This window comes from Bombina bombina, chromosome 11, assembly GCF_027579735.1.
Source record: "Bombina bombina isolate aBomBom1 chromosome 11, aBomBom1.pri, whole genome shotgun sequence".
NCBI lineage: Eukaryota > Metazoa > Chordata > Amphibia > Anura > Bombinatoridae > Bombina > Bombina bombina.
In genome coordinates this window covers 191482293-191508808 of record NC_069509.1, presented here as the reverse complement: position 1 = coordinate 191508808, position 26516 = coordinate 191482293, and the positions used below count along the sequence as shown (strand labels likewise).

Sequence of the window (26516 nt, the reverse complement as noted above, 5' to 3'; positions counted from 1 at the left end):
GTTATATATAGTAGTGGTTGGTTCATGAAAAAAAAGAGGTCATTCCTACCCCTGCACAGGTCAGTGTTTATAGTTATCATTACCTTGTTGTCACTATTTACCACAAGTACTTGAATTACACAATATTTTTTTTTTTGTCTTCTGTACTAAGCTTTAGTACCATTCTGTATTCTCTATTTAACCTGTGCGGTTGGATTACTGTATGTTACCTTTTACTTTAACCTCAATAAAAAAAAAAAAAAAAAAAAAAAAAAAGGAATACAACAGTAAGTGGGGTTTTCGTTAACAATAGGTTGAGTGGTATGTATTTGAGACTTACTTTTTCTTGTCTTGGACAACAAAGGGCAGTCCTTCACTGTATGTGACGGGTTGGCACAATACATGCATAATTGTAGGTTCCTTCTACGGGACCTCTCTTGTGTTGACAAGGGTCCTCTAATAATTCCCAAGTCCATGGGCTCTTCAGTGGGCTTATTATGTGTGGGCTGTTGCGGGTAACTGTGGGATGATTTAACGGAGCTATCAGATGAATAACGTTCCTGTTTTCTTTCTCTCAACCTTCTGTCAATTTGTATGACCAGTTTGATTAATGTTTCCAAGGTGTTGGGCATGTCTAGTCGTGCCAACTCATCCTTAATCTGGTCAGAAAGTCCCAACCTGAAATGATTCAGTAATGCTATGGCATTCCACTGTGAATCAGTGTCGTATTGCTTAAACTCGGTGATGTACTCTTATACTGCATGGCGGCCTTGTCGGAGAGCTCTCATCTTCGCCTCTGCAGTGAGTTGGACATCACTGTCCTGATATAGTTCATCCATAGTCGCATAGAAAGCTTGCAAGGAGGAGAGTATGGGATCATTATTCTCATAGCATGTGTCTGCCCATACGCGGGATTCGCCCCTAAGAAAGGAGACTATTGTGAGAACTCTTATTCTATCAGAATTGTAGGTCTTTGGCTTAAGGGTAAACAGGAGGTTGCAGGCGTTCTTGAATTGTCGATATGACTTCCTGTTGCCTGAGAAAGTTTCGGGTAGTGAGACTTATGGCTCCGGTGATAAATCAGGAACTGTGCCCTTTTGTGCGAAGGTGTCTTATTATTCCACGTAGGGTTTGATTTTCGACCTGTAGTTCTCTGAGTACCTGAGCTAGTTGGTCGACCTTCTGGGACAGGTTATAAACAATTGTGGTAGTTCTGCTGGATCCATTGGGCTTAGTATTATGTTACTATACGTCTGGAGACTTGCGTACTTCCTTCAAGTTCCCCTATAAGGAATACTACAGATAGGATCTCAGCTGCAGAATTAGCTGTATTAGAATTTATGTAATCTTGTTTAAGATTGTATGTATCACAATATTGCAAGGTAGCCACTACGTGGAAGTTGCATAAGTGTAACAATTGTGATTTAATGGTATGGAGTGTTAATAGTAATGCTACAGCACAGCTATAGGCGATACTGGAATACTGCAGTAATGATTGACGAGTGTGGAACTCCCTGGGAGTATAACTTTGCTGAATGCTGAGCAAGTGTGTTCTGGTAACTGTTGTGATTACTGCTGGTGCCTGGGTATCACATTGGAGCAAGTGTAAGAATCCCCTGAGTGTCGGAACTGTCAGAGGGGGCGTGGCTTAACAGCAATCCTGGTTTGGACTCCGGCAAGTAACTACCAGTCCTGTGATCACCTGTTACTTCACAGGTTGCGTGACACTGACCGAGAAAACTGTTTGCAGAGCGAGTAATCTGCCAGCTCAATTCACAGTGCGGTTACGTGTTCAGATTGGGAAACCCCTGTTACGTCACAGGGGGGAGTGGATTAGTTCCGGTCTCCGGTTCCTTATGCGATCTTATGGTCTCCGTTGGTATATTGCACTGCAGGTAAGTGCAATGCCTTTTGCGGTGTGGTGGATCTGACCTGATAGAAGCAGAGTAGTTGTAATAAGGGAAAGTCCAAACTGCGTGCTTCTCAGTGCATCCTCTGTGCTATCTTGGAATACAGTTCCTCCATAAAGAGAGCGAGTGCTGGGGTTAGAAAGTTGCAGGTCTGTTCTTATCCAATGCGGACAGCAGGTTGCTAAGATAGTAGCAGCAGGAAAGTGTGCAGCATATACCTACATTTGCTAACAAAATACTAAGCACCTGGCTGCAGGTGCATTAGGAATTTATAGCCTCTGTGGGAGGGGACTCCTTAAAGGTACAGTTCTGACATATATATTTATATATATATATATATATATATACACACACAGTATATATTCTCTCTCTATACCATTATCTTTCTAGTACCACTTATATGCTGATGATACCCAAATCTATATCTCCCTCTCTTTACTCAACCAGATTTCCAACTGTCTCTCTGCAATTTCCTCTGGATGTCTTCACACTACCTCCAACTCAACCTGTCCAAAACTGAGCAGCTTCTTATTCCCCCCTCTTCGAGACATCTGATACCTGACATTTCTCTGACAGGTATTCTCAACACCTGACCCCAGGTCCGCTGTCTTGGGGTCACACTTGACTCAGAACTCACATTCAACCCACATACACAAGCGCTTACCAAATCCTGAAGTGAACACCTATGCTACATTTCCAGAATTCATCCATTCCTTGCTCATTCCTTCATTTTGTCATGCATTGATTATTGCAATTTACTTCTAAATGACCTTCCAAAACACCGCCTCTCCTCCCTCCAATCTATTATGAATGCTTCTACTAGTTTCATCCACCTAAGTTGCCGATCTACATCAGCTGCTCCCCTCTGCCATTCTCTACGCTGACTCCCCATACACTCTAGAATACAGTTTAAAATATTAACTCTAACTTATAAAGTACTCAACAGTCTAACTCACAACTATATTTTCTCTTCCATCTCCAAATATTCCCCGACCCATCCTCTTTGATCAACCTTTGACCTACGTCTCTCCACTCCTGTTATCTATACGTCCCACTCCCGTCTCCAAGACTTTTTACATGCTGCCCCTGTCCTCTGGAACTCTCTACCATGCTCCAAAAGACTGTCTCCAACCTTGTATATCTTCAGATTGAAAACATACTTATTTAGAGAGGCCTGCCAAATCTCCTCCATCTCTCATCCTAACCAAAATAATTCTTGAACTGCCTCACTCCTGTATCTACAATCCATTTGACAAGCTACCCCAAACCTTATGTCTCTGCACCCTCAAACTGTAGACTGTGAGCTCTCCGGAGCAGGGCCCTCTTCCTCCTATACTAGATTTGATTAGCTTGTTATGTTTTGTATTTTGTCACAAATCCTTGTCATTGTATACCCCTATCTCTATAACCAAGCAAAGCTACTGAATTTTGTGGTGCTATACAAAGAAATGATAATAATAATAATAATAATAATAAGTCAAAACAGACAAGTCCTTTGGTTATTAAAGGAATGCAGAAGTAAAATTTGACTTTCATGAGTTAGATAGAACAGCAGTTTTATGTACGATTACTTCCTTTATCAGATTGTGCACAGTCTATTTATGTAAATATTTTCTGTGGCACCTACTGAGCATATGCAAGAGTTCACAGTTTATGAGTCTGTGATTGGCTGACAGCTGTCACATGATACAGTGTGCTGGCAAATGGAAGGGAAATTTGAAATTTGTCAGAAGAAATCTACTGCTTACTGCAGAGTAAATGTTATTGTCTTTGTACTCTGCATTTGTTGATTATGCAAATGTATTATATTTAATGGCCCATGAAGACAGGGTTAATCCTTTGCAGTATTCAGAAGCCAGATACTGTAACTTGCAGCTGGATGGTTATATATGGCCGGTTCCCAAAGGCGGTAAATGGCGTATGGTAAGGGTGCAGCTATTAGGGCTATTAGAGACCCTTATCAGTGAGCCTGAAATCCCTCTTATGCAATGGGGCATCTGAGGCTTGTTAGTGGACCCTATTGTAATGCAGGGGGGCTCCCCAAAGATAAGGGCAACACAAACAGCAGTTACAGGAGATGATTATCATTTAGTAGAGCCATTGAGGCCCATTTATCAAGCGTCGTTTGGAGCTTGAGGGCCCATGTTTCTGGCGAGTCTTCAGACTCTAAAGACCGCTGCTCCATAACCTGTCCGCCTGCTCTGAGCAGGCGGACAGACATTGCCGCAATTCGACCCGATCAAATATGATCAGGTTGATTGACACCCACAGTCTGCAGGGGGCGGTGTTGCACCAGCAGCTCACAAGAGTTGTTGGTGCAATGCTGAATACGGAGAGCGTATTGCTCTCTGCATTCAGCGAGGTCTGTCAGACCTAATCCCCACTGTCGGATCAGGTCCGACAGACCTTTCATAAATAGGTCCCATTGCGTTTAATATTCGTTCAATTAGTTATTATTTCATGAAAGTGACTTTTCATTTTGCTATATCTTTATTCCAAAGAAAACTGCAATCAGTTGGGTGTTTCACAAGTTTCCATACGTTCTAGCGACAGATAATCTGATATACAGCACATAATCCTGACTGCCTCTTTGGCACTTACCCTTTCCTTCTCTTTATAACTGTGTACGGCACGTAGGAAATAAATACCAGCACAAGGACGCCCAGCACCGCACACATCACTATAGCTGTCACGTGGATGGCATTATCTGCAAAACAGCAATATTTATTGTACTAATTAATAACTGAGTATTAAACACAATACTTACACCAGCCTTCATTATCGATATTGAACACTGCATATTTATAGCCGTACACTGATATTGGCGACTGTGTTCCAGCAAATCAATACGTTATGAGATTCTCTAAGCAATTTCACAGATAGTTTTGTGGAAATGATTTCTTCTTTTCTTGCAAATAAATAATATATATGTTTTTTTCATGCAGATTCCAGCAAATCCTTGATAAACTCTAATGGGCAGTTTGATTTTAATGCTCAGAAATCTTCTGTGTAAATACTGAGCTTAATGTTAATATTAATGGTTATTATTAAATCATAAATATAATTAGTATTATTAATAATAATACTGTTTTAAGTTATTAGATTTGTTTTCTATATATTGTAGTGCTATAATCCTGTAACATTTGTTAGTGATCTGAGATTTATAAAAATAGATTTATTGTGCTGTAATCAAATATAAAAATGATGTACCTAATAAATCAGTATATTAACTTCACAGAGGATTCTGGGCTTTAAACTGACCAAAAGAGACATTGAATGTAAAATGAAAACCTCTATAAAGTATTTCATTTAGCATAGACAAAAAATATGTTGTGTACATTCAGTTTTATTTTGGCTGCTTTTACTGTAATTTACCTCTGCAAATTGTGTTTTTTACACCTTCCCAGAGGGGCAGGAATACAACTCACATACTGTATGTAAAGGGACATAAAAGTCATGTTTTTATCAGAAATGATTCACTACATTGCAACATATATGCATGCAAAATAAAAAACACTGAAATCTCATCTTAACTGCTGATATGTATATTGCACATAAATTTAGTACGGAGATCTCATGCAGTGCAGTGCGTAACTGCTGATATGTACACTGCACATGTTTTTATCATGCTGTCTCATGCTGTGCAGTGCGTAACTGCTGATATGTATACTGCACATGCATTGAGTATGCAGATGTCATGCAGTGCAGTGCGTAACTGCTGATATGTATACTGCACATGTATTTAGTATGCAGATGTCATGCAGTACAGTGCGTAACTGCTGATATGTATACTGCACATGTATTTAGTATGCAGATGTCATGCAGTCCAGTGCGTAACTGCTGAAATGTATACTGCACATGTATTTAGTATGCAGATGTCATGCAGTGCAGTGCGTAACTGCTGATATGTACACTGCACATGTTTTTATCATGCTGACCTCATGCAGTGCAGTGCTTAACTGCTGATATGTATACTGCACATGTATTTAGTATGCAGATCTAATGCAGTGCAGTACTTAACTGCTGATATGTACACTGCACATGTTTTTATCACGCTGACCTCATACAGTGCAGTACTTAACTGCTGATATGTATACTGCACATGTATTTAGTATGCAGACCTCATGCAGTACAGTGCTTAACTGCTGATATGTATAATGCACATGTATTTAGTATGCAGACCTCATGCAGTACAGTGCTTAACTGCTGATTTGTATACTGCACATGTATTTAGTATGCAGATCTCATGCAGTGGAGTGCATAACTGCTGATATGTACACTGCACATGTTTTTATTATGCTGACCTCATGCAGTGCAGTACTTAACTGCTGATATGTATACTGCACATGTATTTAGTATGCAGACCTCATGCAGTACAGTACTTAACTGCTATGTATACTGCACATGTATTTAGTATGCAGACCTCATGCAGTGCAGTGCTTAAGTGCTGATATGAACACTGCATATGTATTGAGTGTGCAGATCTCATGCAGTGCTTAACTGCTGATATGTACACTGCATATGTATTTAGTATGCAGATCTCCTGCAGTGCAGTGCTTAACTGCTGATATGTATACTGAACATGCATTTAGTATGAAGATCTCATGCACTGCAGTGTGTATCTGCTGATATGTATACTGCATGTGTATATAGTCTGCAGATCACATAGAGTGCAGTGCGTAACTGCTGATATGTATACTGCATGTGTATTTAGTCTGCATATCACATGGAGTGCAGTGCGTAACTGCTGATATGTATACTGCACGTGTATTTAGTCTGCAGATCACATGGAGTACAGTGTGTAACTGCTGATATGTATATGGCACATGTATTTAGTCTGCAGATCACATGGAGTGCATTGTGTAATTGCTGATATGTATAGTGCACATGTATTTAGTCTGCAGATCACATGGAGTGCAGTGCGTAACTGCTGATATGTATATGGCACATGTATTTAGTCTGCAGATCACATGGAGTGCAGTGCGTAACTGCTGATATGTATACTGCACATGTATTTAGTCTGCAGATCACATGGAGTGCAGTGCGTAACTGCTGATATGTATACTGCACATGTATTTAGTCTGCAGATCACATGGAGTGCAGTGCGTAACTGCTGATATGTATACTGCACATGTACTTAGTCTGCAGATCACATGGAGTGCAGTGCGTAACTGCTGATATGTATACTGCACATGTATTTAGTCTGCAGATCACATGGAGTGCAGTGCGTAACTGCTGATATGTATACTGCACATGTATTTAGTCTGCAGATCACATGGAGTGCAGTGCGTAACTGCTGATATGTATACTGCACATGTATTTAGTCTGCAGATCACATGGAGTCCAGTGTGTAATTGCTGATATGTATATGGCACATGTATTTACTATGCAGATCTCATGCAGTGCAGTGAAAGCAGCCAATAACAGGAGGAGGATTTTTTTTTTACCTTGTTGCAATTTGAATGTAATATGTACACTGCACATGTTTTTATAATGCTGACCTCATGCAGTGCAGTACTTAACTGCTGATATGTATACTGCACATGTATTTAGTATGCAGACCTCATGCAGTACAGTACTTAACTGCTATGTATACTGCACATGTATTTAGTATGCAGACCTCATGCAGTGCAGTGCTTAACTGCTGATATGTACACTGCATATGTATTGAGTATGCAGATCTCATGCAGTGCTTAACTGCTGATATGTACACTGCATATGTATTTAGTATGCAGATCTCCTGCAGTGCAGTGCTTAACTGCTGATATGTATACTGAACATGTATTTAGTATGAAGATCTCATGCACTGCAGTGTGTATCTGCTGATATGTATACTGCATGTGTATATAGTCTGCAGATCACATAGAGTGCAGTGCGTAACTGCTGATATGTATATTGTACAGGAATTTATTATGCAGCTCTCATGCAGTGCAGTGTGTAACTGCTGATATGTATACTGCACATGTATTTAGTCTGCAGATCACATGGAGTGCAGTGCGTAACTGCTGATATGTATACTGTACATGTATTTAGTCTGCAGATCACATGGAGTGCAGTGCGTAACTGCTGATATGTATACTGCACATGTATTTAGTCTGCAGATCACATGGAGTGCAGTGCGTAACTGCTCATATGTATACTGCACATGTATTTACTATGCAGATCACATGGAGTGCAGTGCGTAACTGCTGATATGTATACTGCACATGTATTTAGTCTGCAGATCACATGGAGTGCAGTGCGTAACTGCTGATATGTATACTGCACATGTATTTAGTCTGCAGATCACATGGAGTGCAGTGCGTAACTGCTGATATGTATACTGCACATGTATTTAGTCTGCAATCACATGGAGTGCAGTGCGTAACTGCTGATATGTATACTGCACATGTATTTAATCTGCAGATCACATGGAGTGCAGTGCGTATCTGCTGATATGTATACTGCACATGTATTTAATCTGCAGATCACATGGAGTGCAGTGCGTAACTGCTGATATGTATACTGCATATGTATTTAGTCTGCAGATCACATGGAGTGCAGTGCGTATCTGCTGATATGTATACTGCACATGTATTTAGTCTGCAGATCACATGGAGTGCAGTGCGTAACTGCTGATATGTATACTGCACATGTATTTAGTCTGCAGATCACAGGGAGTTCAGTGCGTAACTGCTGATATGTATACTGCACATGTATTTAGTCTGCAGATCACATGGAGTGCAGTGCGTAACTGCTGATATGTATACTGCACATGTATTTACTATGCAGATCACAGGGAGTTCAGTGCGTAACTGCTGATATGTATACTGCACATGTATTTAGTCTGCAGATCACATGGAGTGCAGTGCGTAACTGCTGATATGTATACTGCACATGTATTTAGTCTGCAGATCACATGGAGTTCAGTGCGTATCTGCTGATATGTATACTGCACATGTATTTAGTCTGCAGATCACATGGAGTGCAGTGCGTAACTGCTGATATGTATACTGCACATGTATTTAGTCTGCAGATCACATGGAGTGCAGTGCATAACTGCTGATATGTATACTGCACATGTATTTAGTCTGCAGATCACAGGGAGTGCAGTGCGTAACTGCTGATATGTATACTGCACATGTATTTAGTCTGCAGATCACATGGAGTGCAGTGCGTAACTGCTGATATGTATACTGCACATGTATTTAGTCTGCAGATCACATGGAGTGCAGTGCATAACTGCTGATATGTATACTGCACATGTATTTAGTCTGCAGATCACAGGGAGTGCAGTGCGTAACTGCTGATATGTATACTGCACATGTATTTAGTCTGCAGATCACAGGGAGTGCAGTGCGTAACTGCTGATATGTATACTGCACATGTATTTAGTCTGCAGATCACATGGAGTGCAGTGCGTAACTGCTGATATGTATATGGCACATGTATTTACTATGCAGATCTCATGCAGTGCAGTGAAAGCAGCCAATAACAGGAGGAGGATTTTTTTTTTACCTTGTTGCAATTTGAATGTAATATGTGCACTTATTAGAAATGTTTGTGCTTTTCTCTCAGTAATCAGTTTGTGCTCATTACTTTGTGTGCAATATGAACTGTCAGGGTACCTGTGAAATAACATTGAATAAACTACAGATGTATTTCAGAATGTAATATTTAATTTTAACTAATATCTACGTGATATAAATTGAATTGGTCTCACTATGACCCCTGCCCACCTCACTGCTGCTTAAGACAAATGAGAATAAAGATGAGGAAGAGGCAAAATGAGTCAAGGATAAAATTGATGAGTTTGCCCAAAACATGGACACCTTACAAAAATATAACCAGAGTTTAATAGCTCAAATAGAAGATTTTCATAAACAACTCACACAAAGCCAAAGAGAGTTAAGTGGTTTAAAAAGGCTGTATCGTCATAATGAAAACCCCTCTATTAGCAATGAGGATAATGCAGATAATTTTAAATCCCTTAAAGAATTGATGAGAAATGATGAGAAATGAACTGCAGAATATTAGGGAAGAATTTAAACCCCTACTGGGTCAGAAATACACTTCCCAAATAGACAGTCACCTCAGGTTATAAATTCAGGGAACTTATACTTCAGATGAGGTGGAAAGCTCTAGTAGTGAGTCAGAGGGCGGAGCCAGCTACCCAAATAGCCCACATAGTACTAACGTACGTAGGGGGTCTTCCAATAGTAAATATAGGACAGATAGGGGGCACTCCAGCCCCAAAAATAAGGTCCTTAGGAAAGCCCAAGATACATCCAATAAGGTATATGACGCCCCTAAAATAATTACTTTCATAAAGGATGCAGTACCTATATTTTCCAAAAATGGAACCTCTTCTATAATTGACCACTTAGAGAACTATGAACATGCTTTATCCATAGTGAATGTTACTAGTGAGCAGTCAAAAATTGAATTTCTGCCCTGGGTATTTGAGAGTAAACATCACAAATTCTTTGCTTCACTCAAGGATATGAATATTCATTCCTGGAGTGAAAAAAAAAAAATCAGTGCAAAAAAGAATTCGGGAAATATTGCCCCAAAACCGCAGCGAAATAAGCTGTATACGGTTTAAAATGTGGCGCGAATAAAAGCTCTATAGAATTCCTTTCTGTACTAAAAAGTGCATACAGTATGGCCAAAGATTACCCCATATTTGAAAGCTCAGAATTTGTGAATTTATTTCATGAAGCATTATCCGCACACATCAAGCTTAATTTGGCTAGGGATTTTGATGAGCACTGCTCATTGGACTGGCTGATCAAAGAGAGTACAAAGATATACTCTATTCAGCAGTCCGGTGAACAGGGGGTTAAAAGGGAACCAAGGCCTCAATTTGGAGTCTAACAAGAAAACTTATGCAGAAGTGGCCCAAGAAAACAGGCCTGCCCCACAAAGTTTTAACTCTGCCCCTCCCCCATGACGAGCCGAGGTGCAGAGAGAATATACTCAAAATGGGGGGCATATCCAGATAAATAATTATCCTCAAAGAGATGAACACCCACAAGGTAATCGGTACCCCCGTAAAAATAAAAAGTGGCGAAAATACTCTCAGGGTAACCAGACACCCCAAGTAAATAATGCTCCTCAAGATATTAATACTGAACAAGTTGAACCCCAAAGACAACCATGTCAAAATAGGAACAATAGCTATGATTCTGAAGGATCCCAAGGATCCGGGAATCAATACCCTGGGATATAAAAAAATCGGTCCATGGGTAAACGTAGCTTGTCTATTCAAGTGGGCCAACTCAGTACGCAAGTAAGATAATTATGTACACTATATACTAATATGAGTCAAGCTTTAATGGCTCAGAACCCTAATCTCAGAACCCTAATAATCTTTTTTTAGGGGTACAGCAGTGGGCCACAGGCACAGTCATAAATACTGTGGTATTACATGAGAGAGAGGGGAGAGATATACCAAATAAAATGATAAATGTCAATAATGGTACTAATCATGTTCTCTCCCTACAGACCAGGAACAGACGATTTTGCTGTGATGACGATCAACCTCAGCCTGGAAGCTCTAATAAACCAATTCCTATGCAGTTTTCTCATAACCCTATTCCCACAAATGCAGTACACAGGAACCCAATCAGCCCTATTATAGAGGAAGTGAATGGTGAGTATGAAAATTCTCCTTCATCAGGTAACGTGGCGAATACAGGTAAAACATGGTGAAGCCCACAATTGGGTAAGCATGCAAATTTTATGTGTGAAATGATAGAAACTGCAGGGAGATATTATGTATTAGCTGAGCTCCAGGATTCAGTCTCTAACCCTATCATGGGATTAATTGATACTGGATCTCAGGCAACTATTTTATCCCACAGGTACTACACACAGCTAAATGAGCTAACACCCTACAAACCTAAAATAAAAGAATTTGATGGTTCACTAATAGGTGTTGGGGCGACTCTCTTAAAGTCTACGGTACGGCATGGTTAAAACTAAGGCTGGGGAACAGGGTAATAAGACACCCTGTCATTATAGTGGATCTGCCAACTGATTAATTAATTATTGGTAGTGATCTCCTGAAGCAATTATGCACCATAATTGATTGAATAAATAATGTAATTTGTTCACTAGTAAAAAGGCCTATTAATTATGAGCGGTCCGGTATATCTCGCACCCAACATAACTGTCACGTGGTGGAAGAGAAGCCAGATGTTGTGGAGATTCATTTTAGGAATGACTCTATACCTGAAATCACTATCCTACAAATAGATGATCAGACTCATTTAAGTGGCTCTGATGGTAATACTTTTAACATTATTCCTGGAAAGATAGTCAATATGTCCTTAGATGGCGATGTATTAACCATATACCTCCACAAGGGGGACCCTAAATCCCCTAAAGGGGGAGATCATTCGCAATTCCTTGCAGAAATTGCGAAAGTTAAGGAGGATCTATTTATCCCTATGCAAGTGCATGACCTTGGGAAAACCAAGTATGCCAAATTGAGCTTAAAATAGGAAGCTAGCTATATAAGCGAAGGCATATTAGCGCAGATAGCTGAACCTAAGGTGATTAAATATCTTTCTCCCCAAGACTACTGTGTCCATGGCCTGGATGACAGATCTGAAAGCTATAATGTCACAGCTAAATGTTTATTATCTATCTTTATAGGTAATAAATCAGCAAAGCACCTGTTGTTAGTTTTAAATACTCTGCATAATCAAATATATTGGCAACAATCTCTTACATAGATATGCCATACAAATAGATTTAATTAACCTTTGCCTCTGGAGCAGGTTAAAAGGGGACCCTGAGGTATTTCAGGATAAAAATACAGCCCTGAAATCAAATCAGCAATTGCCATATGCTGTGAATATGCAGGTGTCTAAAGATGTTGTAATCCATGCTGAGGCAGATAAATTCCTCTTATCCTTACAGGTAAAAAGAGGTCAGAAATGTGCCTCTCCCATAGAATGCAAAATCTGAGAATAACAATGACCCATACTCCTACTGTTAAATATTGGAACTATTCCAATATTGCACATAACATGACCCCACAGGATATCACCTTATCCAAGGGAACTATCATAGGATATGCGCTGGAATCAAGTTATTACACTTTTGGATTCCAAAATAATGTAATTGGGATAATACCTGAAGGATACTTAACTTAAGTACAATTAATAGAACAATCCTTTGCATCTATGCCAGAGGGACTATTTACAATTCAGTCTATTTATCCCTTCAGCTCAGAGGAAGGCATCTGTAAATTTGAAGAAGCCTCTCTACTATTTGATCAGTCGATCAAAGAGCAAGAATACCCCAATACCCAGAGTCATGGGGGCAATGTAAATTATAATCAAGGGGATCTCACCTCTAGGTTGGAAGAAGCCTATGAGATAGGGCAGCCTGAAATCTTTCCAGGATTTCAGCAAATGGTTGAAGAGCAAATATCCTTAGGGAATGGCTGTTCCAGTGATGATGAACGCCGACAGTTACGAAAACTCCTGATGGAGTACAAGGATAATTTTGCTAGGGATTCTTATGACTGTGGGACTACAGACTTGCACATTGCAAGAATACAAACAGATCCCAATGCACCACCTGTCTTTGTTAAACAATGCAGACTACCTTTAGCATCATATCATTCTCTTGCAGAAATCATAAGGAACTTGGAAGAAAAAGGTATTATCAGACAGGTGCATAGCTCTTATAACAATCCTATTCTATGTGTTCTTAAGCAAAATGGACAATGGCATTTGTGTGCTGACTTAAGACAGCTGAACAAACAAGTGTACATGTCTGGCTGGCCTGTGCCATATATTGACCAGTGCCTAGCTCAGATGCAGGGATCCAAAATATTCACTGCCATTGATTGTGCACAGGGATATTGGACCATAAAGGTACATGAGGAGGACCATTATAAGCTTGCGTTCTCATTCTAAAAGGTCCAGTATGCATTCCAGAGACTCCGATTTGGATACATAAATTCAGGACATGAATTTTCTATATTCATGCATAAGGCAATGCCGGATGCACTAGAAAGGGGGACCTTATCTTATGTTGATGATGTTTTAATCAAGAGCACAGACTTTGAGAAACACATCACTGAACTTAAACACGTCCTCAGCCAACTTAAAAGGGCAGGTGTCAAATTATCCCTACATAAAGCTCAATGGTGCCGCACTCGGGTAAACTTCTTGGGACATGAAGTTACTTCTGAAGGGCTAAATCCTCAGAAGAAAAAAGGTTGAAGCTATAATAAATTCTAAGAACCCAACTAACTTAAAGGAATTGAGATCATTCCTGGGTATGACAAATTATTCTCGCAAATTTATTGATAATTATGCAGAATTAGCTAAACCACTGCTGGATGTGAAATGGCACTGGAGTGAGGCTCAAGAGACAGCCATCAGAGAGCTGAAGTGGAAACTCACTCAAGCACCTTGCTTAGCGTACCCTGGATGGGGTAAACCTTTCTACTTACACAGATATAAGCATGAGTGCTGTTTTATACCAAAAGCATGATAATTTAGGCAAAGTCATTGCTTATGTGAGCAAAACTTTATCCCCAGTAGAAATTAAATTCAGCAATTGTGAAAAAGCCCTCTTATTTACTGTATGGGCTCTACAAAATTTCCACATCTATATACAGGGCAAGAAAATTATTGTAGAAATGGCCCACCAGCCTTTGCTATATCTGCAAAGTGAGAGAATAAAAGATGGAAATTTGTCTAATAACCGAATAACAGCTTGGACTCTTTCCTTACAAGGCTAGCCTTTAGAAATTCGCTACAAGCAGAATAAAAAGAATCCAGTCGCACAGGGGCTTGGTGAGCTCCACGACTGTACTGCTAAGGATCATGGGTAAGAGTTATTAGAAGATGATTTCCTGGAGGAAAAATTGCTTTCCCCATATAAAATATACAATGAGGACCATTGTCAAACATTACCTTGGGTATATGTTGATGGTTGTTCTTACCATGCCACTATTGATAATGAGCGGAAATTAGTTGCTGGCATTGGTATAACTTGGGCAAGTGGATTCCCAAATATTTCTGTAGGTTTTAACATTGGACCAAGATCCAGTCAAGTTGCAGAGCTAACTGCTGTTCTAAAAACCATTGAGATGGCTATTGAACACGGTATTCATGAAGTTGTGATCATTACTGACTCAAATTATGTGTGTGACAGTTTTGTTGAATACCTGCCAACTTGAAAAAGAAATGGCATGCTGAAACTAACAACAAACCAGTCAAACATGGCAAGTTGTTCTGCGAGATTGATAATCTACTGGTGTCCAATGATTTAACCAAGGGTTATTCCAGGGTTCTAGGTCCTGATAAGGAAGGCAATGATCTTACAAATTCATTAACCAAACAAGGAGCCATAACTGGAGAACTCCTTAATATCGACCACTTAATGGGTACAATTCAGGTAGAAGCCATTACCAGAAACCAGGTCAAACAATGGAGTGAGCCTAACCTGGTACAATGGAGTCAGGATTCTCCTAATGAGGACCTGATCACTAGTCAAAAAGAAGACACCATTGTAGGCATCTTCTATAAACACATGGAAGATCCTGAAAGCAACCCCATCTCAAAAGATGATTGTATTGGTAAGGAAGATCTTAGAATCTTAATGAAATCCAGATCGCAATTCAAGTTACAGGATGGTTTGCTAATTAGAACCTCCAAAACTTGTATCCAGCAATGGGTGGTACCTACAAAGTTCAGAGGTCTCATGCTTCAACATGTCCATGATGCACCCACATCTGGCCATCGTGGTGCCAAATTAACATATGAAATATTGTGTGATTACACTTTTTGGCCACATATGTTGAAGGATGTTCAAACAGTTCCAACCCATTGCGCCAAAGCATAGAGATCCATTGCAGAAAAGGGGGATGGTAATGCCATGGTCAGATATACAAAATGATTTTATTGGTCCAGTAACAAGGTCATCAAGAGGTAACAAATACATGTTGACAGTAACGTGCCTATTCATTAAATGGGTAGAGTGCATTAGTGCACCTAACAATAGTGCTGAAACATGCGCAGCATTGCTCATCAACCACGTGCTTTCCAGATTTGGTTTACCCCAGAGAATCTAATCCGATCTGAGAACCCACTTCACTAGCGAAGTGATGGCAAGATGTGGAAAATACTAGGGGTCAAAAGAAAGCTCCATATTGCATATAGAGCTGCCTCAAGTGGTGGTGTAGAGTGCTACAACCAGTCCATTGTGAAAATCCTCAAAAAGTTTGTGAGTGAAACGGGTAAAGACTGGGATGTAAAACTGCCTCTAGTCCTAATGGCATTAAGAGCAACTCCAAGTAGTGTGACTAAGATGTTACCTTTTGGATTGATGACGGGGAGAAGAATGGTTCTACCTCAACATCTACTATACCGTACATCAGACCAGAACTTGATAAATGCCACCAATATGCATCAAAATGTGGAGAACTTAAGGAAGCACCTGCAATATGCCTTTGCATTTGCTCAAAGGAACATAGAAAAATCTGCAACTGCTGCTAAAACCTATTATGATCTCAAAACATCCAAAAAGGAATATGAAATAAATAATAATGTTTATCTTTATAACTTTGGAAGAGATCAGGTTAAGGAGAAGAAATTTGTTCCATCATTGAGGGGTCCTCTTGTCATTACTGACAAAATATCTCTAGTTGCCTATAAAATTAGGATACCTAAAATTGATACTTTTATGGACAAATGGGTCCATATTAATCAGTTGCAAGCATGCCATCCTAGATCCCAACTACAAGTCATAGAGGGAGAATGAAGTATCATATCTCCAAATGCGCGAAAGAAGTACTGTAGTTTAAAGATGCCTAGCGAGCATAAGAGGATCGAAAAATAACGGAATCTGTTCATCAGAAGATTGTCTCTGGTGGATACCGTCAATACACTCACCAAGTACGACTGATTTTAAGCCAATTCCAATACATGTGTCCTACATCCATTGAAAATTGGAAGGGGGAATTATGTCAGGGTACCTGTGAAATAACATTGAATAAACTACAGATGTATCTCAGAATGTAATATTTCATTTTAACTAATATCTAACTGATATAAATTGAATTGGTCCCACTATGACCCCTGCCAGACCTCACTGCTGCTTAAGACAAGTGAGAACAAAGGGAAAACATTTGGTTTAATTAGTGAAGGCAGTTTATTTCAAAAACATTTTCATTACATGGCTCTCTCTCAAGTTTGATTTCCTGATCTTTCCTCTATGTAATAAAAGTAATCAGATAAATGAAGATATGCAGACGTGATGCCTGAGATGGGCCTTTGAGGCTTAAGTATATGCGGAGAAGAACCTATTTTTACAGAGGGAAATGACCGTTTACACTGAGGTGTAAATTGCCCCTGAACCTTAGATACACAAAGAATCTGAACTCAAGTTACCTACAGACATATGGGAATGCTGTGACTTAATCTTCATATAAGATTATATTAACAACATGTATGTATGTATGTATATATATATATATATATATATATGTGGGTGAAGGAAAAGAAAGTCCAGAGGCGGTATCCAAGGTAAAATAAAAAGTCAAACTTTATTCGAAAAGTTTAAAAACAGTGGTATCCAGAAAAAGTGCAATGTTAGACAATGTGCCCAGTCTAACGCGTTTCAGCCGTTCAGGCCGTACTCATAGACTGTTAGGGTACACCGTGCTTACAAATAATATATACATGTGCATATTATACAATTAATTGCATCAACCAATTACAAAACAGTAATTGCTAACAGGCACTAGAAGAGATTTTATTAACTCTATCATGACATTCTTAGGGATTGTTTTGTATAAAACAATAGTGGCAGATAATAATGTTTAAAGCATTTTAAAAAGCCACTGATAACCACTTATTTTTAAAATGTATATTACTAAATTGAGAAACCCTTGATTGTCTGACTACATTTGCTTAGGATAAGCACTATCATCAACTTGAAGAGTATATATGTTAATGCTCATACAAAAAGTTGCTTAGAATAAAGCTTAGCATTCTTATTTGATGTGTAATTATAACAATATGTTTATAATATTACCTTTGTATGCATAACATGATTAGTGCTGATGTATAAATCTATATTCTGTTTTATTTACCCATATGACATTAGACTTTGGCTTGTCACAAATATGGTGTCCTAAACAAATAGTGGACATTGTAACAATTAACTGAAAAGATTCTATGATTATCGCTAAAGTGCTAACTAATATTTAATGTTGATTATAAATCCTTTGCTGCAATATAGGCTCATAAAGAGGACTCCCTGTTTAACAAATGCTATCATTGCCAAAAATTAACCAAATCAAACCTGGAGTTAAAGCCTAGAGGTGTTTTTGTTTTTAAACACCAGATCCAATATACCTCTCTTTTGCTTAAAATTTTATCTAAATCTCCTCCTCTAGGTGATAAAGATACTTTTTCTACAATTGTCCATTTAAGTGCTTCAGTATTCCTCATGTGTTTTTCAATGAAATGTTTGGTAATGGGTAACACTTTGTCTTCTCGTTTTCTGCTTGATTCAGTGTCTACTGTAATATTGGAAATACGTTCTCTTATGCGTGATCTGGTTTCTCTTAAAGTTTTTCCTATATATTGAAGATTACATTGTGTGCATTCTATAAGGTATACCACTCCCTTGGTCCTGCAGTTTACACAAGTGTTGATGTCATAGTTATTACCTGTAACTGAGGATGTGAAGGTTTTGCCTATCTTAGCATGTTTGCAAGCTATGCAGTCCTTAAAGCTGCACTTGTGTAGCCCCTTTACTTCTAACCAAGTGGATTGTTTAATTGTTTTTTTAGGTACAGACGGGGAAATAATGTTCCCTAATGTTCTACCTCTACGGTAAACAAATTTTACCTGTTTCTGTAAGTTAATATCAAAACATTCTTCCGCAGTGAGCATCGGCAGATGTTTCTTGATAATGTCACATACTTTATAAAATTGATTCGAATATTGTGTTATAAATTGTATATTGAAATATCCCTTTTGTGTGAGTTCTCTTTTTGATTTTGTAGTTGTCTTATCCTGTAAAAGTGTATCTCTATCTATTTTTGATACAGAAAGTTTAGCATTCCTAATAGTAGTGTTGTTATAACCTCTTTCTTTAAGATCTTGGTCTAATTTTGTGGCTTCCTCTTCATAGATCTTATTATCAGTGCAGTTCCTCTTAAACCTTAGGTATTGACCCTTCGCTATGGCCTTGAATGTATGTGATGGGTGGTTACTTTTAGCATGCAATAGTGAATTTTTCGATATCTTCTTTTTATATATTCTTGTTTCTGTCTTTGATTCTAACACATTACCAACTAAGGTGAGGTCTAAATAATTTATTTCTCTATCATTTACTTCATTCGTGAATTTAATCACTGTGTCAGAGGTTTTTACATAATGTAAGAAATTATCCAAATCTGTGTTATCTCCCTCCCACACAATGAGCAAGTCGTCAATATATCTCTTATATAAAAAGATGTTATGTTTGAAGGCGTTGCCATCTCCATAGATGTGGCACCACTCCCACCAACTCATGTAAAGGTTGGCGTAGGAGGGGGCAAACTTGGCCCCCATAGCTGTGCCGCATCTCTGGAGATAGAAACCCCCTCATAACTAAAGTAATTATGAGTCAGTAAAAATTCAATGATCTTAATCACATATTCCTGAAAATTTTGACTTAGGTTGCTCCTGTGTGAGAGGAAGAATTTGACAGCCTGAAGGCCTTTCTCATGGGGTATACAACTGTACAATGAAACAACATCAAGTGTAATCCACTTGTGTGAGTTCGTCCATTTTTGTCCTTTCAGTACTTGTATAAGTTGCTTTGAATCCCTGAGATAGCTTGCTAATTCTAGGACCAGGGGTTGTAAGATAGAGTCAACCCATTCTGATATTGGCTCCAGCAAAGAGCCAACACCTGAAACAATCGGTCGCCCTGTATCATTTTCTAAACTCTTATGTACTTTCGGGAATATGTGAAAAATAGGAGTTTGTGGATATTTCACCCTTAGAAAATCATGGGTTTGTCTATCTATAAATCTGTGGAACAAACCCTCATCTAAGAGGTGTGATAACTGATGTTTAAATGTATTTAACGGATTATCAGATAGTCTGATATATGTATTGGTGTCCATAATCTGTCTCAAGATTTCTCTATCATAATCTATGCGATTCAAGACAACTACACTGCCGCCCTTATCTGATTTGCGTATAACAATTTTGTTGTTACATTCTAGTTCCTTTAAGGCTGTATTTTCACCCACTGTGAGATTGTGTTTCTGTTGGCGATTATCAACGACTTCAGTGTGTAAGATTTCTAAATCCTTCACTATCCTTTCTTGAAAAAGTTCAAGTATCCCTCCTCTGGAGTTAATGGGATAAAAAGTAGAGTCTGTTCTATAACCTTTGTTCATTGTTTTTATTATCATTTGTGAATCAGGGATTTCTTGACTTTGCAATGTTAGTAGGTTTTCCCTGGTGCATGCATCTTGAAAATTAATGTTGCTGGCACTGATAGGTGTTCTTATAGAGGTGGTACTAGTGTCAATATCACCACTACTATTACAGTAATGTTTACGTAACGTCAAATTTATAACCATCCGGTTAACATCAATGATGGTATTGAACAAATTGAAAGATTTACTAGGTACAAAGTTTAGACCATAATTCAGAACTTTTGTTTGATCTTTAGTGAGTTTGGTATCTGAAAGGTTAATAACTATATCATTCTCTATGTGTTCTAATCTTTCTTGGTTCTCAGAGCATATCTGTTCTCTTGTGGATGTGTTTGGGTTTTTGTTTTCCCGCTTCCTCCTTGTGGGTGTGATGTTCCTGGGGGAGGTTTTAATATTGTGGTTCGTACTAAAAAACCTGCCTCAAATTTGCTTCTTGCTCCTTCTTGTGTTTGCTCGCTATGTGTACTGATATTTATAGCATATTTATTATGCGTTTTCTTCTTAACTGAGGTCGAGTCCACAGATGCACTTTTAGTTTCTTGATTCACAGTTGATACAGTTGGTAAAGCTGCTGTATCTGGTTCATTATCACCACTGTTATCATCCGTGGACTCGGCCTCAGTATCTGAAAATGTCACAGTTTTCTTGTTATTAGTGTTTTTCCCTTTTCTTTTAAAGAATCTCCTATTATTATTTCTATGAAAATGAAACCTCTATTTTCTCTGCCAAATGTGTATATTATTTGTTTGGTAATCTGTCCAATCTCTGAGAAATGTATTATGTTTAGCTTGCACTATTTCCCCGTGGATTTCTCTATTATATCAGATAGTATTTTGTCACATGAAGGATATTCAGGTATACTTTGAAATTTACATAGATGTTTTTGTAAAGCAGTGATTTTTTCACTGATGTCTATTAACAATCTATCTTTGAAGGAAATTATCTTAAACATCAATCTAAAGGAACATTCATCCAAAATTACATTCCACTCCTCTTTGAATATAGTATCCTCTACCTCAAATGTGGGAAATTTGTTAATACGTAAAATGGTATCATTTTTAGATTTACGTATTTTTCTAATGTCCACTTATCATATTTTAGTTTTTCTGCCTTTATCATCAGTACCTCTATTCTAGAAAATAATTCAGGTAACTCTAAATCAGAGTCATCTATTGAAAAAATTGTATCAAAGTATCTATTACATACGTCATTGGGATTGATCTGAAACTTACTGTATTGGATAAATGTCTGCTGTATTGAAGGGCTGCATTGGTGAATTTTAAATGTGTTATAGAATCTCAGAATAACAACATTATTTCTTTCATTTCAGACCTGCATCTGGTTTTTCATGCATTCAAAATTTATTAGAAATATGAAATATACTGTATTCATATTAAGATACAATATAATGCCAGGATGTTGAATGCTATGATTCTGTGAAGAAAAATAATTAACAGTAAATTGCTTACTAGTATGATGCTAGAAGTATACTCATGTTTAATATGTATAAATACATGCTAAATTGTATTATATGACACTTTATGGTCCCATGTACAGTATATTAAACATATGATTTATTAATACTAGAAATTATAGTATATTTAATAAACATTTTAAGGTTAGCTATTAAACTGTAGCAGTATTTGATAGCAAAACTGTTTTTCTGGTTGTCTGCTGCCATCTAGTGGTTTATGCAGGAATTGCAGCCAAGGGAAATTGTAGTATTGAATGGCCGTATGTTCCCAGTGGGCCAATCAAATGTTCAGCTCGAAGGGCCTATTACAGACAAGCTTTGTTAATGGCCTCTCAGACAAGCTTACGTGATGCATATCCAAACATTCACCAATGATTACAAAAAAGGGAAGGGCCTATCACTTGAAAAGCTCATGCATAGGAGAAAGGAGAGGTCTTTGTTTTGCTAAAATTTTGACTGATAAATTTGCTGCCATTTTGGTACACAGTCACTATAAGCAAAGTTGGGCTACCTTTTCTTATCCATATTGCAAAATATCTCTCTTATTTTATGAGGTGAAATTGGACTTACCTATACACCGAAAGCTGAGATGCTCAATTAGTTCATGTGGTGATGTATGACTGTTCTATATTTTTAATATTTTAAACAAGGGTATTCTAGGGCTATAGTTAAGTTGCAGCTAGTAATTTAAAGAGCATATTTTGTGTTTTAAGTTATATCCATAGCCCTGTGTAAATTTGAACCTGTCATATTCAGCGCTAAATAATTTATTTGCTAGACAGGGTTTTGCACTCCAGATTTATAAGTCAGTCATAATAGTGAACTCTTTCAGAACTGTACATAAACTGTTTATTGTGATTAAATCCCTGGTAGTTATTAATTAAGCATAGTAAGTTGGTAATCCATATTGGGCATTGAACTAGAGTTATTGGTTAATAACAGAAGATTCTGGTATTTTATTGTGGTACTTTAATGCGATTACTGTGAGTAAAGTTAATTTTAAGGGTATATCTTTTATGATCTTTATAAGGAATATTATAACAGCATAAGTGTGCATCATTAGATTTATAATCTGGTTTCTATAAATAGAATTCAATTTGTTTATAAATATTAACTAATCTGAAGAATTTAGGAATAATTATTAATTTCAATTGTTTCGTATATACATGTTTATTGGGGGTTTGTTTTAAAGAATAATAATGAATAAATTGTATTATAACCCTACTATATACTGACAGTACTTTCCCCCAGTTTGTCTGCAGATTGCTGCTGGGCATGGAACAACCTTTATATTTGCAAATTTATGAGCTTATTACATCTGTATAATTATGATAGTACAGTGTATTTATTACTCACTGCTTTGTCCTTTCTGCTCTTCTGGAGCATCTGGTTCGGCAGCTGTTACCATCATATCTTGTGTGTAAGTTATTGAGCCGTTGTGGGGTTCAGGGCTCACCCCCAGAAGCTTACACATCAGTGGATAAATATGAATGCTGTCAAATGGTTCTGCAATGTAATTCTTCTTGAAGTCTGGACCCCAAGCTCGGAATATCATTTTCATATCCATTTCTCCATTGTCAAAACCATGGTCACCTTTGTTAACGTACAGAATTATCCTCTATAATGAAAAAATAAATAAAAATAACTTTCCTCATAAAAAAGCTCATTATCTGGTCTGTTACTTTTTTCGCATGAATAAATCAGTGCATTGCATTTTCTTTCTCCCCCTCATACTACATAAAATATTCTAGAAGAAAACTTGGTGTAGTATGGCTGTAGTTATAAGACTTTTCTTTAGCCTTACACTAAATAAACACTTTAACCAAGTGTGAAAATGCTCTAAATACATTAACATCTTGCTTGGTGAATTTCCATACTTACTGGAGAAGACAAGGCTTACCACTGTCAATTTGTTAGCAAGAGGTTGTTTGTTTTATTATATCACATCTAATTACCTCTTCTGATGCTAATTAGAGACATATGTAGCAGGGTTGGGCTTGTGAAGTCTGTAGTGCGCAATTTCAATCCTCAGATTTGGAAAACCCACAATTTTCAGTTAAATTACAGGAAAAGGGTGAAAGAAAATAATGAAAGAATATTGCAAGATTGATATAATGTAATATTTGATATTACAATTTCAATGTGTTTATGTCCTGCTTTATGATATGTTGCTGTCCTCTCTGGCAGCCAAAAGGTTATGGGGCTATTAAAATGAAAGGGCTGGATTACAAGAGGAGCGCAATTTATTGCACAAATTTGCCTGTTTACAGGAGTGCGATAAATAATCAGCCATTACAAGTGACTGTTTATTGCTACCGTGAGTTCACATTTAAAAAAAAAAAAAAAAAGTGCACTAGGCAGTATTTTGGGGCTGAAGTTGGTGGTTGTGGGGTGTAAGAAAAAAAAAAACGGTACTGAAAAGTGCCTTTACATAGCAGTCTATGAGAACTGTGTGTTCCCTACAAATATATATGTATATGATTATATACATATATATTTATGTGCTTATATGTGTATATACATATATATTTATGTGCTAATATGTGTTGTGACAGGAACACTTTTAACCACGGTCTTCTAGGGCACAAATGCAGCACAGGACAATCCACTGTAGTTTAAAAGGCTTTATTTTTCACAGCAATAACAAACAGGCAGTTCATTTCCAAAAGAGGGAAATCCTTCCTCTGCAGCAAAGTTAAGTGCTTTTAAATGTGTCCCAGCACTTCACAGCATTCCACAAGTGCTTTGTAAAAATAATGTCCTTTTACAGTTCACAGGAACAAAAGTCTTTTACACAGTGTAACAAACACACACCAGCTTCTGTAGCTGTATATCTCTCTCTCAAGGCCTAAGTGAGACTGCTATTTAAACCCTCATAACTTCTAATTAGCCACACCTGTGATTAGCTGCTGGACAGCTTCACAGCTGTCTGGGATAATCAAATACACACTCTTTCTCCCTGGGGTTTTAACTGAAAGGAGAAATAGCATGTACAATGCTTGGTCTTAAATATCTTCCATTTATAACCAGGCCTTGCTTTCTGTCACATATCCTCCCCCCCAGCTCACACCCAGTGGGTTGAGCGACCATGGACATCAATGAATGTACCCGAGACAAACCATCAGCATTGCCCTGCAAAAGACCGGCCCTGTGCTCAACAGTAAAATTGAAGGGTTGCAAGCTAAGAAACCACCTAGTAACCCTTGAATTTGTTTCCTTATTCTGACTCATCCATGTCAGAGGAGCATGATCTGTTATTAATTTAAATTTTCTTCCCAACAGATAGTACCTAAGGGTCTCTAAAGCCCACTTAATGGCAAGGCATTCTTTCTCTACTATAGAATAGTTCTTTTCCTGTGAAATAAGTTTTCTGCTTAGGAAAAGGACAGGATGCTCTTCTCCCTGACACTCCTGCGAGAGAACTGCTCCTAAACCAACATCAGAGGCATCTGTCTGTACAATAAAATCTTTAGCGAAATTGGGGGTTACCAAAACTGGATGGGCACAAAGGGCATCTTTCAACTGCTTAAAAGCTTGTTCTGCTTCTGGGGACCATTTTATCATAATTGGGGCCCTTGCTTTTGTGAGATCCGTCAAGGGTGCCGCAATTGTAGCGAAATTCGGGATAAACCTTCTATAATAACTAGTTATCCCAATAAATGCTCTTACTTGTTTTTTAGTTAGAGGCTGTGGCCAGTTCTGTATGGCCTCTATTTTTGTTGTCTGAGGTTTAACTAATCCTCTACCAATAGTATAACCCAAGTACTTAGCTTCCTGTAAACCAACAGTACATTTTGCAGGATTGGCAGTTAACCCAGCGGACCGTATTGCATCAAGTACTGCTTGAACTTTTGGAAGATGGGATTCCCAATCTGTACTATAAATTATAACATCATCCAAATATGCTGCCGCATAACGAACATGGGGTTTCAGAATTCTATCCATCATCCTCTGGAAAGTTGCCGGGGCCCCATGTAAACCAAATGGCAACACCGTATACTGAAATAAGCCCTCTGGGGTTGAAAAAGCTGTCTTTTCCTTTGCTTGACTAGTGAGAGGCATCTGCCAATACCCTTTCGTTAAATCAATTGTAGTGAGATAACATGCTTTTCCTAGCCTTTCTATTAACTCATCTACTCTAGGCATTGGGTAGGTGTCAAATTTGGAAACACAATTAAGCTTACGAAAGTCATTACAGAACCTTAATGAACCATCCGGCTTTGGAACAAGCACGGTTGGACTGTTCCACTCACTTTGTGATTCCTCAATTACCCCAAGCTTTAACATTTTTTCTACCTCCAGTTTAATAGCTTTTCTACGAGCCTCAGGGACCCTATAGGGTTTAAGGCAGACCTTCTTCCCTGGTTCTGTTATTATGTCATGCATAATAACATTAGTTTTTCCCGGTACCACAGAAAATACCTCTTTGTTTCTTCTAATAAAATCCTTGACCTCTCGCTTCTGATGTACAGATAGGGTTTCTGATATATTTACCTCTGGTTCAGTGACAGGGAGTTCTGTAGGTTTTAAGGCAACTAAAACTTCCCTATCTTTCCAAGGTTTTAACAGATTTATATGATATATTTGCTCAGGTTTCCTTCTCCCTGGCTGACTTACTTTATAATTAACATCACCCACTTTCTCAATTATCTCATATGGGCCCTGCCAAGTAGCCAAGAATTTATTTTCAACTTTA

General features: G+C 38.1%; 1 protein-coding gene across 1 annotated transcript in view; it reads right to left on the bottom strand.

The window, feature by feature from the left end:
• Nucleotides 1-731: 731 nt before the first annotated feature.
• LOC128641749 (ectonucleotide pyrophosphatase/phosphodiesterase family member 7-like) overlaps nt 732-26516 on the bottom strand; it is a 59601-nt gene continuing 33816 nt past the window's right edge. Inside the window, exons 4-6 of the mRNA XM_053694273.1 lie at nt 23177-23438; nt 4491-4596; nt 732-900 (exon numbers count right to left, since the gene is read on the bottom strand). Of these exons, the coding sequence (XP_053550248.1) occupies nt 732-900; nt 4491-4596; nt 23177-23438 (537 nt within the window). The remainder of the gene's footprint in view (nt 901-4490; nt 4597-23176; nt 23439-26516) is intronic.